This window comes from Dicentrarchus labrax, unplaced genomic scaffold (assembly GCF_905237075.1).
Source record: "Dicentrarchus labrax unplaced genomic scaffold, dlabrax2021, whole genome shotgun sequence".
Taxonomy (NCBI): Eukaryota; Metazoa; Chordata; class Actinopteri; family Moronidae; genus Dicentrarchus; species Dicentrarchus labrax.
The window spans coordinates 1,045,743-1,059,415 of NW_026136714.1; the positions used below are offsets into that span (position 1 = coordinate 1,045,743).

General features: G+C 43.2%; 1 protein-coding gene across 5 annotated transcripts in view; it reads left to right on the plus strand.

Moving 5' to 3' along the window:
* The window catches only part of fgfr1a (fibroblast growth factor receptor 1a), a 33,625-nt gene extending 20,925 nt beyond the window's left edge, over positions 1 to 12,700 (plus strand). For 2 of the 5 annotated variants that reach the window (XM_051423424.1, XM_051423423.1), the window contains exons 8-18: positions 1 to 151; positions 3,358 to 3,554; positions 3,906 to 4,051; positions 4,631 to 4,752; positions 5,259 to 5,369; positions 6,768 to 6,958; positions 7,047 to 7,169; positions 7,963 to 8,033; positions 8,143 to 8,280; positions 10,642 to 10,747; positions 10,838 to 12,700. In XM_051423424.1, coding sequence (XP_051279384.1) covers positions 1 to 151; positions 3,358 to 3,554; positions 3,906 to 4,051; positions 4,631 to 4,752; positions 5,259 to 5,369; positions 6,768 to 6,958; positions 7,047 to 7,169; positions 7,963 to 8,033; positions 8,143 to 8,280; positions 10,642 to 10,747; positions 10,838 to 11,014 — 1,533 coding nt within the window. In that variant the 3' untranslated portion in view covers positions 11,015 to 12,700. Of the gene's footprint in view, positions 152 to 974; positions 1,120 to 3,357; positions 3,555 to 3,905; positions 4,052 to 4,630; positions 4,753 to 5,258; positions 5,370 to 6,767; positions 6,959 to 7,046; positions 7,170 to 7,962; positions 8,034 to 8,142; positions 8,281 to 10,641; positions 10,748 to 10,837 lie in introns of all 5 variants that reach the window. The other 3 variants (XM_051423425.1, XM_051423426.1, XM_051423427.1) reach the window with 3 other exon arrangements.
* Positions 12,701 to 13,673: the final 973 nt, after the last annotated feature.

The following is a 13,673-nucleotide window of genomic DNA, read 5'->3' on the forward strand; positions in this document are numbered from 1 at the left end:
CATTCTGGGGTCAATAGCTCGGACGCTCAGGTGCTGACGCTCTACAATGTGACTGAGGAGGAGAGCGGAGAGTATACATGTAAAGTGTCCAATTATATAGGAGAGGCCAATCAGTCGGCCTGGCTGACTGTCACCAGATATGAGCCCACAGGTAACCACCACGCAGCAGCACAGGAGCGGAGGCGCTTCTAGGACCACCGGGACAAAAAAAACTTAGGGCCGTATAACTCGAGACAACCTCAGCTGTTTCTCTCCTCCCTCCCGCCCGTTTCTCCCTCCCTCTCTCCTGCCTCAGTGCTCCTGACTGTAAATGACGCTATGGAAAATTCCCAGCAGAACAGTTGAAAGTGTTTAGTCTCAGGTTTATGTTGGACCCGTTCTCATTCCTGCCCCATGCCTGTGCTGTGCCCTCCTAATAAGGGCCTCTCTTGCCATCTTCTATTACTCTCGCTCTCTTGCCCTTCAAAGTCCTCTGTGCACGGCTCACAGGCTCTCTCTCTCTCTCTCTCTCTCTCTCTCTCTCCCTCTCTCCCTTTCTCCCCTCTCTTTGTTTTTTTCCAGCTGTCCTCCTCTGCTTACCTATGTTTCACAGACCTCCTGTTGTTTGTCTCACATAGTTGTACAGAAGTGTGCCCTGTTCTGCTGCGGAGTTTTCCATGTTGCCCATCTCTTGCATGTAGAGATGAGACTGAGGTATTTGATGTGGTGATGGGGGGAGGAGGTGACCCAGTGTGGGGGTCCGGCAGCGCAAGACTCACCCTAACCAGCTCCTCCACTAACAGATACTGGAGGGCTCTTTCTGACAGAGTCCTCTGCAGGGGCTCTCTGTGGTACTTTTTTTGGGGGGCAGATGGTGTTGGATGGTGGAGGAGAACGCTCCTCCATCCCCTTTTCTCTTTCAGAATCCTTTTACTCATGGTTCCCTTTCCCCTCTTGGGCCTCTTGTTGGGTCTGCTTCCTTTGTTATTTTCTAGACCGCTGGCCTTAACACCACGGACAAGGAAATGGAAGTCCTCCAACTGAGAAATGTGTCTTTTGATGACGCTGGGGAGTATACCTGCTTGGCGGGCAATTCTATCGGGTTCTCTCATCACTCTGCATGGTTGACCGTTTTTGAAGGTATCAGTGGTTCTGTCTCTCTCCTATACTTCCATTATTTCCTCCTTTTCCTAACCCCCCAGCCTGGCTTTCCACCTTCACATTTGCCAGAAAAAGGCGTCTTTTCAGACTCTATTTCTGTTGAAAAATGTGAGAGGAAGCCAGGGCAAGTTACAAGTACTAAAAACTCCCCCCACCTCCTCCTCCTCTGTCTGTCCTCAGCATGGCTCCTGCTCCATCTAAACTCTCTAGATGGGAGAGTATGGGCCATGCTCTGCTGTCTCTCTTAAAAGAAATCAGTAAATGCCAAACAACCCAAGAGCTGCCTGCTGAACCATGACGAAGAAACCAATATATATAAAAAAAAAACCAAAAACAAAACAAGATCAAATAGAAGAATACTTAATGGTCTCAGCCAGGTAGAAGTTCCCGTTTCCAGGCGGGTTGTTTGGCAGCTCTGATCAGATTTCACTTTGAACTGTCTCTACCACTCTGCTCTTTAACTGGTGTTTGCATTTGATTTGGTGTAAAGCTGATTTTCTTTGACAAGCGCTTACAAAATGACATGTATTCCTGATGTCATTTCCTGCTGTGAGCACAGCGGCCGGCTTTGATAATTGGCTCTCTGGTAGTGGATGTGTCTCATTCCTGAGGGGTTGGAATGGGCATTTGTCCAATTATCAAGCTGCTTGTCAGTCAGCCTTTTTTTTTTTTCACACAAGTGCAGCTCACTTGTGTTGCTGGTGTTGGTTAGGGGTGTAACGGTAACATTTCAGTCGGTGTGGCACACTCTGGTTTGGGATGCATTATTGTTTCGATGAAGTGCTTCCAGCTTCAGTTTGGTTGTATGTGTTAAACTCTGATTATTAAAATAATTTAAGGCAACAAAAGGCCGTATCTAACGTGTGTCCGTGGTAATACTTCCTGCGATTGGAGATTTATTATGAGTGTAAATGTGCATCTTAAATTTAAATACAAAAAAAAAATTACAAATGGGCAACTAGAGTTAGATCTAATCCTTTTTTAATTTAATGATGTATTGACTTTCAGTTAATTAATTCAGAAGTGTTTTTGCAACAGGAATGACAGCAGTTTTGGGATTTTAAAGGCATTGTGTACAATTTTTTTCCAGAATACAGAAAAGGTCTAATACAGTTGACCCTTCTTAAGTCCCGCCCATTTTTGCTCTGTGCTCCAATAACAGTTGAGCAAGCCTCGGTCAACTTCCTCTTTTCCTGTACTTAGATATGCTATATGCTAAGCTAATCTATGTTGAACAGACAGCCATATTTTGAAGATGGTTAAAAGATAAGGGCTAGCACATAGCATATCTAAGTACAGGAAGTTGACAGAGGTCCTAAAAGGGGCGGAGCCTCTGAAGGTAAATTAACTGCATTATTAATGATAGGTAGACAGACGTCTGTACGAACAATAAACACATTCAGAACTTCAGATATAGCTCCTGATCACGAAGCCTCATCCCAAACCAAGGAAGCCACCGAACTCTCTTTTTCACTAAAATATGGAATCCGTTACCCCCCCCACCCCCCCGTCCCCTCCAGAAATGGAATAAATAAATGTTGGTGTTTTCACTAAATGGGAGGAAAAAAACAAGATCTGATTGGACAGTGCTTGCATTTAATTTGCAATTTAGGACATAAATCTGTTACGTATTACCAGCACCAACACACAACTCGTTTTAAAGCAGTGTAATTGATATTTAATTGGTCGAGCAGTTAAACTACTGTAATGAGCTCATGCTTTTGTGGCTTTAGTAGACATGAAATGTGAATTTTGATGACATGCGGTGGTGAAACAGTGTGTGTGTGTGTGAAGTATTGCTGCTCTGTATAAAAGTCAGATCCTTTGCACACTCTTTTATATCCATTAATTTAAAGCTGTGTTTATTGGATTGACTGTATCAAACTGTCTGTTTCTCAGTGATTCAAGAGACTATAACCACCAGTCATATTAGCATTAGAGTTTTTATGTGTCCGTGTCAAAGGCTCTGGTTTTTAGATAGACCAGCTGTGTGTGTGTGTGTGTGTGTGTGTGTGTGTGTGTGTGTGTGTGTGTGTGTGTGTGTGTGTGTGTGGGTGTGTGGTCAGTGTGTTTAATTGGTGTTGCTGTGTAATTGAAAGCATGGGTATGATTGGTGTGATTGGGTATATAAAGTCAGACTATGTGTTGTAGTTTGATTTCATGAATAACAGCTGAACCCACCCCTCCCTGCACCCCCCCAACCCCCTCCCCATCCAGCTGTCACGCACTATCCTCCAGCCAACCACACCTACCTGGAGGTCGTCATCTACTGCGTCGGCTTCTTCTTCATCGCCGTCATGATTGCCATCGTAATTATCTTGAAGATTCGCACCTCCTCGAAGAAGAGCGACTTCAACAGTCAGCTGGCCGTCCACAAGCTGGCTAAAAGCATCCCGCTGCGCAGACAGGTAACAGAAAGTAGATAGGGGGTTTGGAATATTTATACCTTTTTTCACCTCTTCTTTCTCTTTCCACATGCTCTTTTTTTTTTTTTTGTAAATTCAAAGTGTTATTCACCTGTGTGGTTTATAGAGTCTCCCTTTTATGCTAACAGCATGTACTAAAAGCATGCATTCAAAGAGCTTCCAGGTTCATTGTAGCTCCACGAGGGGGTGTAAATGTAGGTAAGTATTCGAGGAGTACTTCCTCTCTGTGCGTATGGTGCACCTGTGTGGCTGTAGTTTCTCATTTTCTGACTGTGTGAGCTCTTGCTGCTGGCGTCTGTTCCACTACGAGGGGAGTAATTTAAGTGTTCTTTACCTCAGGTGTCTGTGGACTCGAGCTCCTCCATCCACTCTGGAGTGATGCTGGTTCGTCCCTCCCGCCTCTCTTCCAGCGGGTCTCCCATGCTGTCGGGGGTGTCGGAGTATGAACTGCCCCAGGATCCCCGCTGGGAGCTTTCACGAGACAGGTACGTCCTGGATAAAAACCTCCAGACGGGGGAACAGGCAACGGCAGCCTAGAGGCTCAAAAAGTGACCGTCTGAAAGGAAAGCTACTGGTTTGAAATAGTCAGCAGGGTTTCTGCAGGTCTAAAATCTAATAATCTGAATTTTTGGCCTCAAATTGTCTTGAGATCAGCACATTGCGCCACTGCACCTGGTGCAAGAAATGCTGAATGTTGATGTTAAATGTGGAAAAAAATGTACTTAGTAATTCCGGGACTTTCCGTCATACTTTCTTGCCAGTATGAACGAGAAATAGGTCTTCAGTTGAAATTATTGTGGTGTTAAAAAGTCTTAAATTCAACTTGTTGAAACCTGCAGAAACCCAGTTGCAGTCAGAGAAACTAGCTGCACGAGGAAAGTGAAAGTTTCTCTCACTCTTCCTTAGAAAGCTGACATTCATGATGCACAGAGCAAAATCTAACTGAACCACAGAGGCAGAATGTCTAAAATTGTACTTGAAATCAACTTGAAAGTCATTGAAAACATTATTACACACACATAATACGAGATGTTGAGTTAACAACTGTGTCTCCCCCCCCACAGACTTGTCCTCGGGAAGCCGCTGGGTGAAGGCTGCTTCGGTCAGGTGGTGATGGGAGAGGCACTGGGTCTCGACAAAGAGAAGCCAAACCGTGTCACAAAAGTTGCAGTGAAAATGTTGAAATGTAAGTTAATTTTTTTGAAGGTGTGTGTGTGTCTGTGTGTGTGCAGTAGTCTCTGCTGGAGTACGTCATTGGCTCTGCAGAGAGGAAAGCTCTTCAGTGTATAGTAATAGATTTTACAGAAGGCTCCAGGGACGAGAAAACCTCTAACACCAAAACTGTGATGAGCAGATACTAAGAGACATCTGCCATTGGATCCCAGCCACTGCGCAAATGGGAGAGCAGAGTAAAAATTTATGAGAACCCCTTGACATCCCATATAAAACAGTGTTCATTAAACTGCACGGAGGAGTGAGGATGTAGGGAAAGTAGCATTTATTGTCTAGTACTTTTAAGTGCCTTTCCCCAGGGAGCTTTCTCCAAGACAAACGCCAGCCTGAATAAGTTAACGTATATACTTTTGCAAGGTGATTTTTTTTTTTTTTTTTGCGTGGCCTTTCTGGGCCCTCTTTCACACAACACAACATCGACTAATTAGCCTAATGTGATTTATTTCCCTTCCCCTCCAGCTGACGCCACAGAGAAAGACCTGTCAGACCTGATTTCGGAGATGGAGATGATGAAGATCATCGGGAAGCACAAGAACATCATTAATCTGCTGGGAGCCTGTACACAGGATGGTAGGACCAGACAGACGGGGGTCTGTTACTGACCTGCCCCGGCCTGCTCAGGGCCAACACACACACACACACACACACACACACACACACACACACACACACACACACACACACACACACACACACACACACACACACACTGCTGTCCCTCTGTTTTGCCGTACTTTGAGAGATGTGTATAAAAGCATGAGTAAACGATTCTGACACCAGCTTCCGAGCTCGCAGTTTGAATCGACCACGGCTGCTGCCATTTCTCACCAATCATCCCTGACGAAAAAAAAGCTGAAGGAAACTAACCTCTAATGACCCTGCAGGGCACATCGCTCTGTTGCTTCCACACTGAGCTCTTTGTTCACTCCACTTATTTACCAACGGGTTGCCAACTAATTCACAATGCTCAAAGCATTTATAATACGTGAAGGTTTAACGCATTTTCTGTGAATCCTGCGCCACCCAGCATGAAGATTACGACTATTTCTTTCTACTGCCATTGTTTCTATTCTACAAGATAATCCCCATATCAAGTCAGATTTAACTTATACAGCCCAAAATCACAGATTGCCTCAGTGTACAACATTCAAGTCTCTCCTTTACCCTCGATTCAGGTAAGGAAAAAGTTGCAATAGATGTCGAGTGTACAGAACAAACCAACAAAATCATATTATATACCATATTTTTCTGATACATGAAAATATATGTGAAGAATTTTGATCCAGGAGGACGTTGAAACAACTTCAGATGTTGCCCACAGAGACCCACAACCTCCTCTCCACCTAGAGATCTTGAAGAGGACAGTGCATAGAATGAATAAGAAGAAAATCACAATATATACAGATACTAATGACAGAAAACATGTTAAAATCATCAGTCCATCAACCGGCGTTGGCTCATGTATTCCCACATGCATGTGCGCTGTGCTTCTCTTGTTTCCCCCCCCCCCCCCTTCCTTATCTACCTTGAGCTGTCCTATCAAAATAAAGGCAAAAAAGACCCCAAAACTAGCTGAAAAAAACTCCTAACTCACCGCAGTTAGATGTAAAAATATTCTGTCTCTGCAGCTGTTTTTCCTCTCACTTGTTCTTGGCTAGGTGTGTGTGCTGCACCGCTGAGCCATACGCTGTCTTTCTTCAGAGGCAGACCATTAAATTAACAGAATAAAAAGACCAAAATCAGGCCAAAGAAACAACCGGCAATGGACTTAAATCAACCGACATATTTGTCCAATCACAACACAGACAACACAGCATTCACAGGAGAAACAGACACAGACAAACACGCAAACTAAGGAGACAGGAAGGAAGAAAAGAAGCTCAACTCTCCTTGGGGCGTCTTGATTTAAAATTGTATGGAGATGATTTTATGATGATTTATTCTTGTATTTCTTCCACTTGTTCCCAGGTCCTCTCTACGTGATAGTAGAGTATGCATCCAAGGGCAACTTGCGGGAGTACTTGCGAGCTCGCCGCCCACCGGGCATGGAGTACTGCTACAACCCAGACCAGGTCCCTGTGGAGAACATGTCCATCAAAGACCTGGTGTCCTGTGCTTACCAAGTGGCCCGAGGGATGGAGTATTTGGCCTCCAAAAAGGTAACCGTGAAGCACAACCTGCAGTAAATATTCACACTGATTCCCAGGACCTTCAGTTCCTGTAATGTCTGTTGTTTTATTCGTCCAGTGCATCCACAGAGATCTCGCCGCTCGCAACGTTTTGGTAACGGAGGACAACGTGATGAAAATAGCTGACTTCGGCCTGGCGAGAGATATCCACCACATCGATTACTATAAGAAGACCACCAATGTGAGTGTTCAGTTCAATGTTATTCACAAGTATGAGAACATAAAGGGTTTGTGCATAGTAGCAGTCACACTGAGTCAACGCCGAGAAACGCCTGCGAGCTTCTTCAGGCTTCTGTAAGATACGATTCTTTCACATTTCAAGTTACTGTCTGCTGTTTTAAGACTAAAATATCTCCAAATTAAAGACGTGATGAGTTAGCCAACTGTTAGTTGCTCACTCAGTTACTCAAACAATTCTGGGAGACAGAAAAATGTGGAGACTACTGGATATCTTTGTTAATTCATTAATGTGTGCTGCAACTTTTTGGCTTAAAATTATTACACATTTATAAATCATAAAACCATCAGAGTGTGGAATCTGAATCTGATATCTAACATGTGAATTAGGTCAGATGAATCAGTCCCAACTCTAGATTAGACCTGTTTTTATTGAAGAATAGCAACGCTAATGAAGCTCCCCTAATTTGGTGAGAAACAAGTACCATTAGCTGTCAATCCTTCACAATAAAAGCATCCCACCGGTCCGCCAGTGGAGCTCTTTTAATGTGAATCAGCAGCAACAGGAAGTGTTCAGTTTAGCAGGAGCTCAACATCAGTAAACTTGAAATTAATACAATAAAACTAAACTCCAAACCACAGAGATTCAGTTAGAAGCAACTAGAGCACTAAAGAGAGCCGCTGCTGTGAGACTGCAGTGTGAACGTCTTTACGATATGTGTTTGCACGCCGTGTCTGAAGTGTAAACACTGTACCTAACGCTGCAGATGGCCGTAACACACATTCCTCTTCTGCAGGGTCGTTTGCCAGTCAAGTGGATGGCTCCCGAGGCTCTGTTTGACCGGATATACACGCACCAAAGCGACGTGTGAGTATCACGTTTCGTTTGCTTTTGCACATTCGAGTCGTGGTGGAATGTGAGGGAGGAAAACTTTCAGTCGTGCAGAAAATCTCACCGGCTCCCCGTCTGTTTTCAGCTGGTCATTCGGGGTGCTGCTGTGGGAGATCTTCACCCTGGGGGGCTCTCCGTACCCCGGCGTCCCCGTGGAGGAGCTGTTCAAGCTGCTGAAGGAAGGTCACCGTATGGACAAGCCCTCGACATGCACTCAAGAGCTGTAAGGAAACACACATACCTAAAAATCTAACGTGATGCTGATCTATTAAACTTATTAGATAAATACATTTGGACATGGAGGGAAACTTTTTGCTTGAGGAACTCTCCTTTCCTGTAATAATTAAGCAACAATTCTAAGATCATCTTCAGAAAATTACCCCCTAGAGATGGGTGTCGTTAAGATTTTATTGATCCTGTACTAGGCGCTTTAAAACAATTTCTTTGCGTGCATGTGAATTACTTTCACTAGATGTTTGGAAATATTACCTGTTTCCTCCCTTTATATTCAAAAGACTTGCTGCCCTTGGCAACAAGCATTATCCTCTGCCACTCTAGTGAAGTGTTATCAGACGTTTGAGCATTTATTTCCCCAATAACGTTGACGCTTACTGATACTACAGTCTTTAATAATTTAGCCCCGGGGTCCGTTAAATACCAGGTTCTGGTATCTCTCTGATCCCCACCCACTAAAACCAGTGATTCTGAGTTGGAGAATCACAAGCTGCTTCCAAATTCTCCTTGTTTCACACTAATAGTGCTGAAATTATGATGTGGGACTCTGACCCAGTGGCATTAAACCTATAATATGTAACATTTCCTCATTAAACACTGTATGAACTCTAGCTATATGTTCTTTATGTTGAGTTGAGTTCTTACATTATCTCAAATGTTTCCGACAATGTTCGAAATCTGTCATTTTATTCAGGTAACGCTGCGTTTCACTGGTCGTCAGCGTTGTGGTTGTCTGTCAGAAGCTGTCATACATTGACTGTTTATCCAGTCTGAAGCCACATTGTTACCATCCACTGTTTAGATCTTGGTGCTTTTTAACTCTAGATTTGAACCGGATGAAGGATTTTAGTCATCGGACGTCTGGATCTTAAGTTATCAGAGAAACAAGCTGAGCTAACGTTAGCAGCAGCTCGAGAGAAACAGTTAAGGTGGAACTGCTTAATTTAGCAGGATAATTGGGCTCCCGGTAGAAACCACCTGAACATGAACACTGAAGGAATCCTTGGTCTCTTATTGTTTTGATGTGAGAGACATCCTAGCGTCAGAAATTACACACTGTATGTTTAAGAATAACAGCATAGAAATCTTCTCGCTGATGGTCCTGTTAGTTAATGTCAGTCATACAGAGGCAGCAGTATTAAATTGAGACTCCTTGTAGTACATTTAAGGGTTTGAAAAGTATGATTATGCATACAGGAGAGACAAAAGTGTTGCGTGTAGAAGCTATGATCAGAACCACCCTGTAATTTCGACTGCACTGCTGGTTGTTGTAATCGCACCGGAGGAGTCATGAGGATTATTTTTCCTGCGAGTCATGGTTACAGTGATCCAAATGTTTGTCTCGCTTTATGCAGATTTTCTGCCACATTAACTGAATCAAAGTCTTGTCTGTGGTTGAATGAGCTCGAGCTTTGTCTCCGCACAACCAGACATCAACAGCATAACACTGGAGTTGAGTTTGTAAAGGTGTGTGAGGCCTTTTCAAACAGAGCTCAATCACTGCTGTGTCTCCTGCTCGGCCCAGACCGTTGGCATTAATATTTACATTACCCACATTGTTGTATATCAGGAAAAATTCCAGGTGCTTAGCAACGCAGTGATGATCCCGGCCATTGTTTGTGTGACGACCAATAAAATGCTTAAAGGTTGAGTGAGCTCTGAATGGAGCTTTTTGTCTTTAGACCTTCCAGCTACAGCTGGATGTGAAGTTTCTGACCTCTGCTCGCAAGAATTTAACATTGTTTAAAGGTCCAGTGTGAAACATTGAGGAGGATCTGTTGGCAGAAAGAGAATATAATATTTATAGGTATGTTTATTTAGTCTGAAAATAAGAAAAGGGTTTTTGTTACTTTTAGAATGAGCTGTTTTTATTCACAGATGGAAAAAAGCTCAGAAAAAAACAATATAACAGGGCATTATTTTAAATTTTAAATTTAAAACTCCCCTGCTTCACAATATAAACCAACATATAAACTAACAGAAGCCGCAGTTCCTCTAACACCCACTAGGGGCTGGCTCCAGCAGTGAGTCAATCTGTCCAACTTTACAGCAGAAATAAACACGTTTTTGTCTCTGTAGATAATTTAGGTGAATTCTTGTTATATTAATGCTTAAAGTTGTGTATAATTAAAGGTGTTGCTGCTTTCAGTAACCAGACCAGACCTCTCGGTGGATGTCACAGAGACTACATCCATAATTAAATATTCAGTCTGTAGTATGAGCCAAGGTCGCATTAATAACTTGCTAACATCAGAATCAAGCATTGTCAGAAAACAGAGCCTCTTGTTGCTGATTCTACATCCAGGTCCTTGGGGGTTTTGCTCAGTTCTGATTCTGTTGCTCTCTGCAGGTATATGATGATGAGGGACTGCTGGAATGCTGTACCCTCTCAGAGACCCACATTCAAACAGCTGGTGGAGGATCTAGATCGCTGCCTGGCCATGACGGCCAACCAGGTCAGTCCTCCTCTCCTCGCCGTGCACGGAAGAAGCAGAAGCGTCTGTTGTTGTAGTGAAGCTTTAATTTTATTATCCCTCTTGTTTCAGGAGTATCTGGAGCTGTCAGTGCCTCTGGACCAATATTCCCCCAGCTACCCGGACACCCGCAGCTCCACCTGCTCCTCCGGCGAGGACTCGGTCTTCTCCCACGACGCCGGAGCCGAGGAGCCCTGCCTGCCAAAGTTCCCACCCCACTCCAACGGGGCAGCCATTAAGAAACGCTGATACCTCATCTCCATTCAGACAAACATTGACATTTCCTCCGCTCCCTGCCTCATGGGGTTGGACTCTTCCCCACATTCCCAGAGATGAAGCTAAATAAAAAAAAAAAGAAAAGAAAAGGAAAAACAACATAAAAACACTGGTGCTCTGTTGAGAAAGAAAGCCCGGAGGACACCTCGTAGAACTTATCGGATCACGTGGACTGAAGAGCGCAGCCCGGTGACGATGTTTATGGGGCACTTTGTATTAACGGGAGTTTGTCTGCGGCGTCGGGGCGGGAGGAGGGAGGGAGGAGGGTAAAAACTCTCCTCTTTGGGCATTCCACGGGTCGGGAGAATCGAAAAAGGACTGACGATTTGTCAGGTTTTTGTTGTTGTTGTTGTTGTTGTTGTTGTTTTTCCCTTCATGGTTGTTTTTTTTTTTTTCAGTCGTAGCGAAAGGCAACGTTCTGCTTTTCAGACCAAAATCCAGAGAATCCACCACCAACGGACACGCAGCATCATTCACTTACCCTCTTGTACATACAGTTAGAAAATTATAAATATGAATATATATTTACATTGTACTCTTATTTTTATTACATAATGATTTATTTTCTTTTGTACAAGGATGCTTTTTTTGTTTGATCCATTTTTTAATATAGTCTGTAGGGGCAGTTGTTACATGAGAATATCTTTAAATTGCTGAGGATTACATGGCCAGTTTGTCCCCCCCCCTCCCCTAAAATTTACTGCATAATCATCAATGGAAAATATATATATTGGGTTTTCTATTTTTTAACTGTACGTGCTTTTCATGACACAAGCTGAAATACAGTGTAAGTCAGTGTTTGGGGTTTCTGGTCAGTGGACTTTGCAGCTTTTCAGACTACCGTTTATAAATATGGGGAACAAAATGGGTCTTTTTCTTTCATTTTCTGTCTTATTTTTAAAAGAAAAAATGGAAAAGAGGTAGTTTTTGTTGTGTTTTTACAAACAAAATGGAGAAAACGGGCTGTTTTCTGGTTTTCTGTCTTAGTTTCAAAATAAAAGCTCAGAAAACAGGTCGTTTTTTTCATTTTCTGTTTATTTTTTAGACAAAAAAACAGAAGAATTAAATTTTTTTTGTTTTTACGTATTTTTTTTTCAGAACAAAATACGTAAAACAAGTCGTTTTCTGTTTTTTTGTCTTTCATGTTTGTAAAAACAAACGATCGGAAACGGCTAAAAACAAAAATCTGTTGGCCTCAAAGTCCACTGACTGTTCCCTCCAGCAGAAATGGATTATACATAGTGTGTGTGTGTGTGTGTGTGTGTGTGTGTGTGTGTGTGTGTGTGTGTGTGTGTGTGTGTGTGTGTGTGTGTGTGTGTGTGTGTGTGTGTGTGTGTGTGTGTGTGTGTGTGTGTGAGAGAATGTGTTGTTTCTTTTTATCTTGTCTCATCCAAAATTGTTCATTTCCTTTAAGGATGGTCTCAACTGTAAATATTCCTGGTTGTACGCCATGCTTGTTAAAATCCAGAGTGATTTCAGTCAACGTCGTGCACTTCCACTGTGCATGCCTTCCTTCCATGTGATGAACTTTCTTTCTACTGTAAACGCTTTAACAGGAGTTACGTTCGCTGCCGTATGACTTCTGACGAAGGGGTTGCAGAACACGTATGTCATCGTAAAAAAGGATTACATTAAATAAAAATGCTATCGAAAAACAAACCGCACAAGCTTTCAGCATTTGAACTCGACTCCATAAACGGCTCTATAAATATCTGGATTCTCATGTTTGTGATGTAAATCATGTTTACAGAGGTTGGAAACGGTGGCTACTTCAATCTCCCACCCATTTAACACGGGTTGCCGGGGGCTTATTAGATATGATAATGTGCTGCTGACATCAGAAGAAATGTTGGCGAGTGCTGGAGAGCCACAGCCGGCTGTAAACGTGTAATTTATGGTCGTGGGAATGGCTTGGCGAGTGCTGGTGCTACACTTCCATCCATCAGCTGCACCAACCTTGATGCCTGTGTCTGCCTCTGGCTTCCTGCCATTGGCTGATGCATCACCTGGACTGCAGTGTCCACGCAACAGGCTAAAATCAGCCGCACAGCGCGACTGGCTCTCGACCTTCTTTTAAAAGCCGGCTCTTACAGCTCGGGTCAATGCTGTTAGCCTCCTGTGTGTACTGTATTACAGCGGGGGGGGGTTGTTTTATTTGTTAATAGAGAACAGATCCTTGTTGCTTTTATATGAATTCAAGCTGCTGGGATTTGTAAATCAACACCGACAGCACACGTCATGGCCTTCAAGGATACAAGGCCACCTCCAGACTTCCACACACACTTCCAGGATTCAATCAAACACACTTCCCACTCTTTCTTTTTTTTTTTAACATCATTTTCCAGGAGGAGTTTTCCGCACATCACTTGCTCACAAACGTCATAAAAGCTGCGATTTCACGCACATTGACGACATTAATTTGGCCTCAGCTCATCAGAAACAGTTCAAATCGAGCAGGATTCATATTATTTAGCAGAAAATTCATCTTCTAGACAGTTAAAGTGTTTTTACGTACAATTAATATCACTAAGCTTGTATTTATTAACCACATTTGATGCTATATGTGTGTAGATGTGAGATATAGACTTGATGACGGAAAGCTCGCTACAAGAGTTTATGTATCCGATCTGAG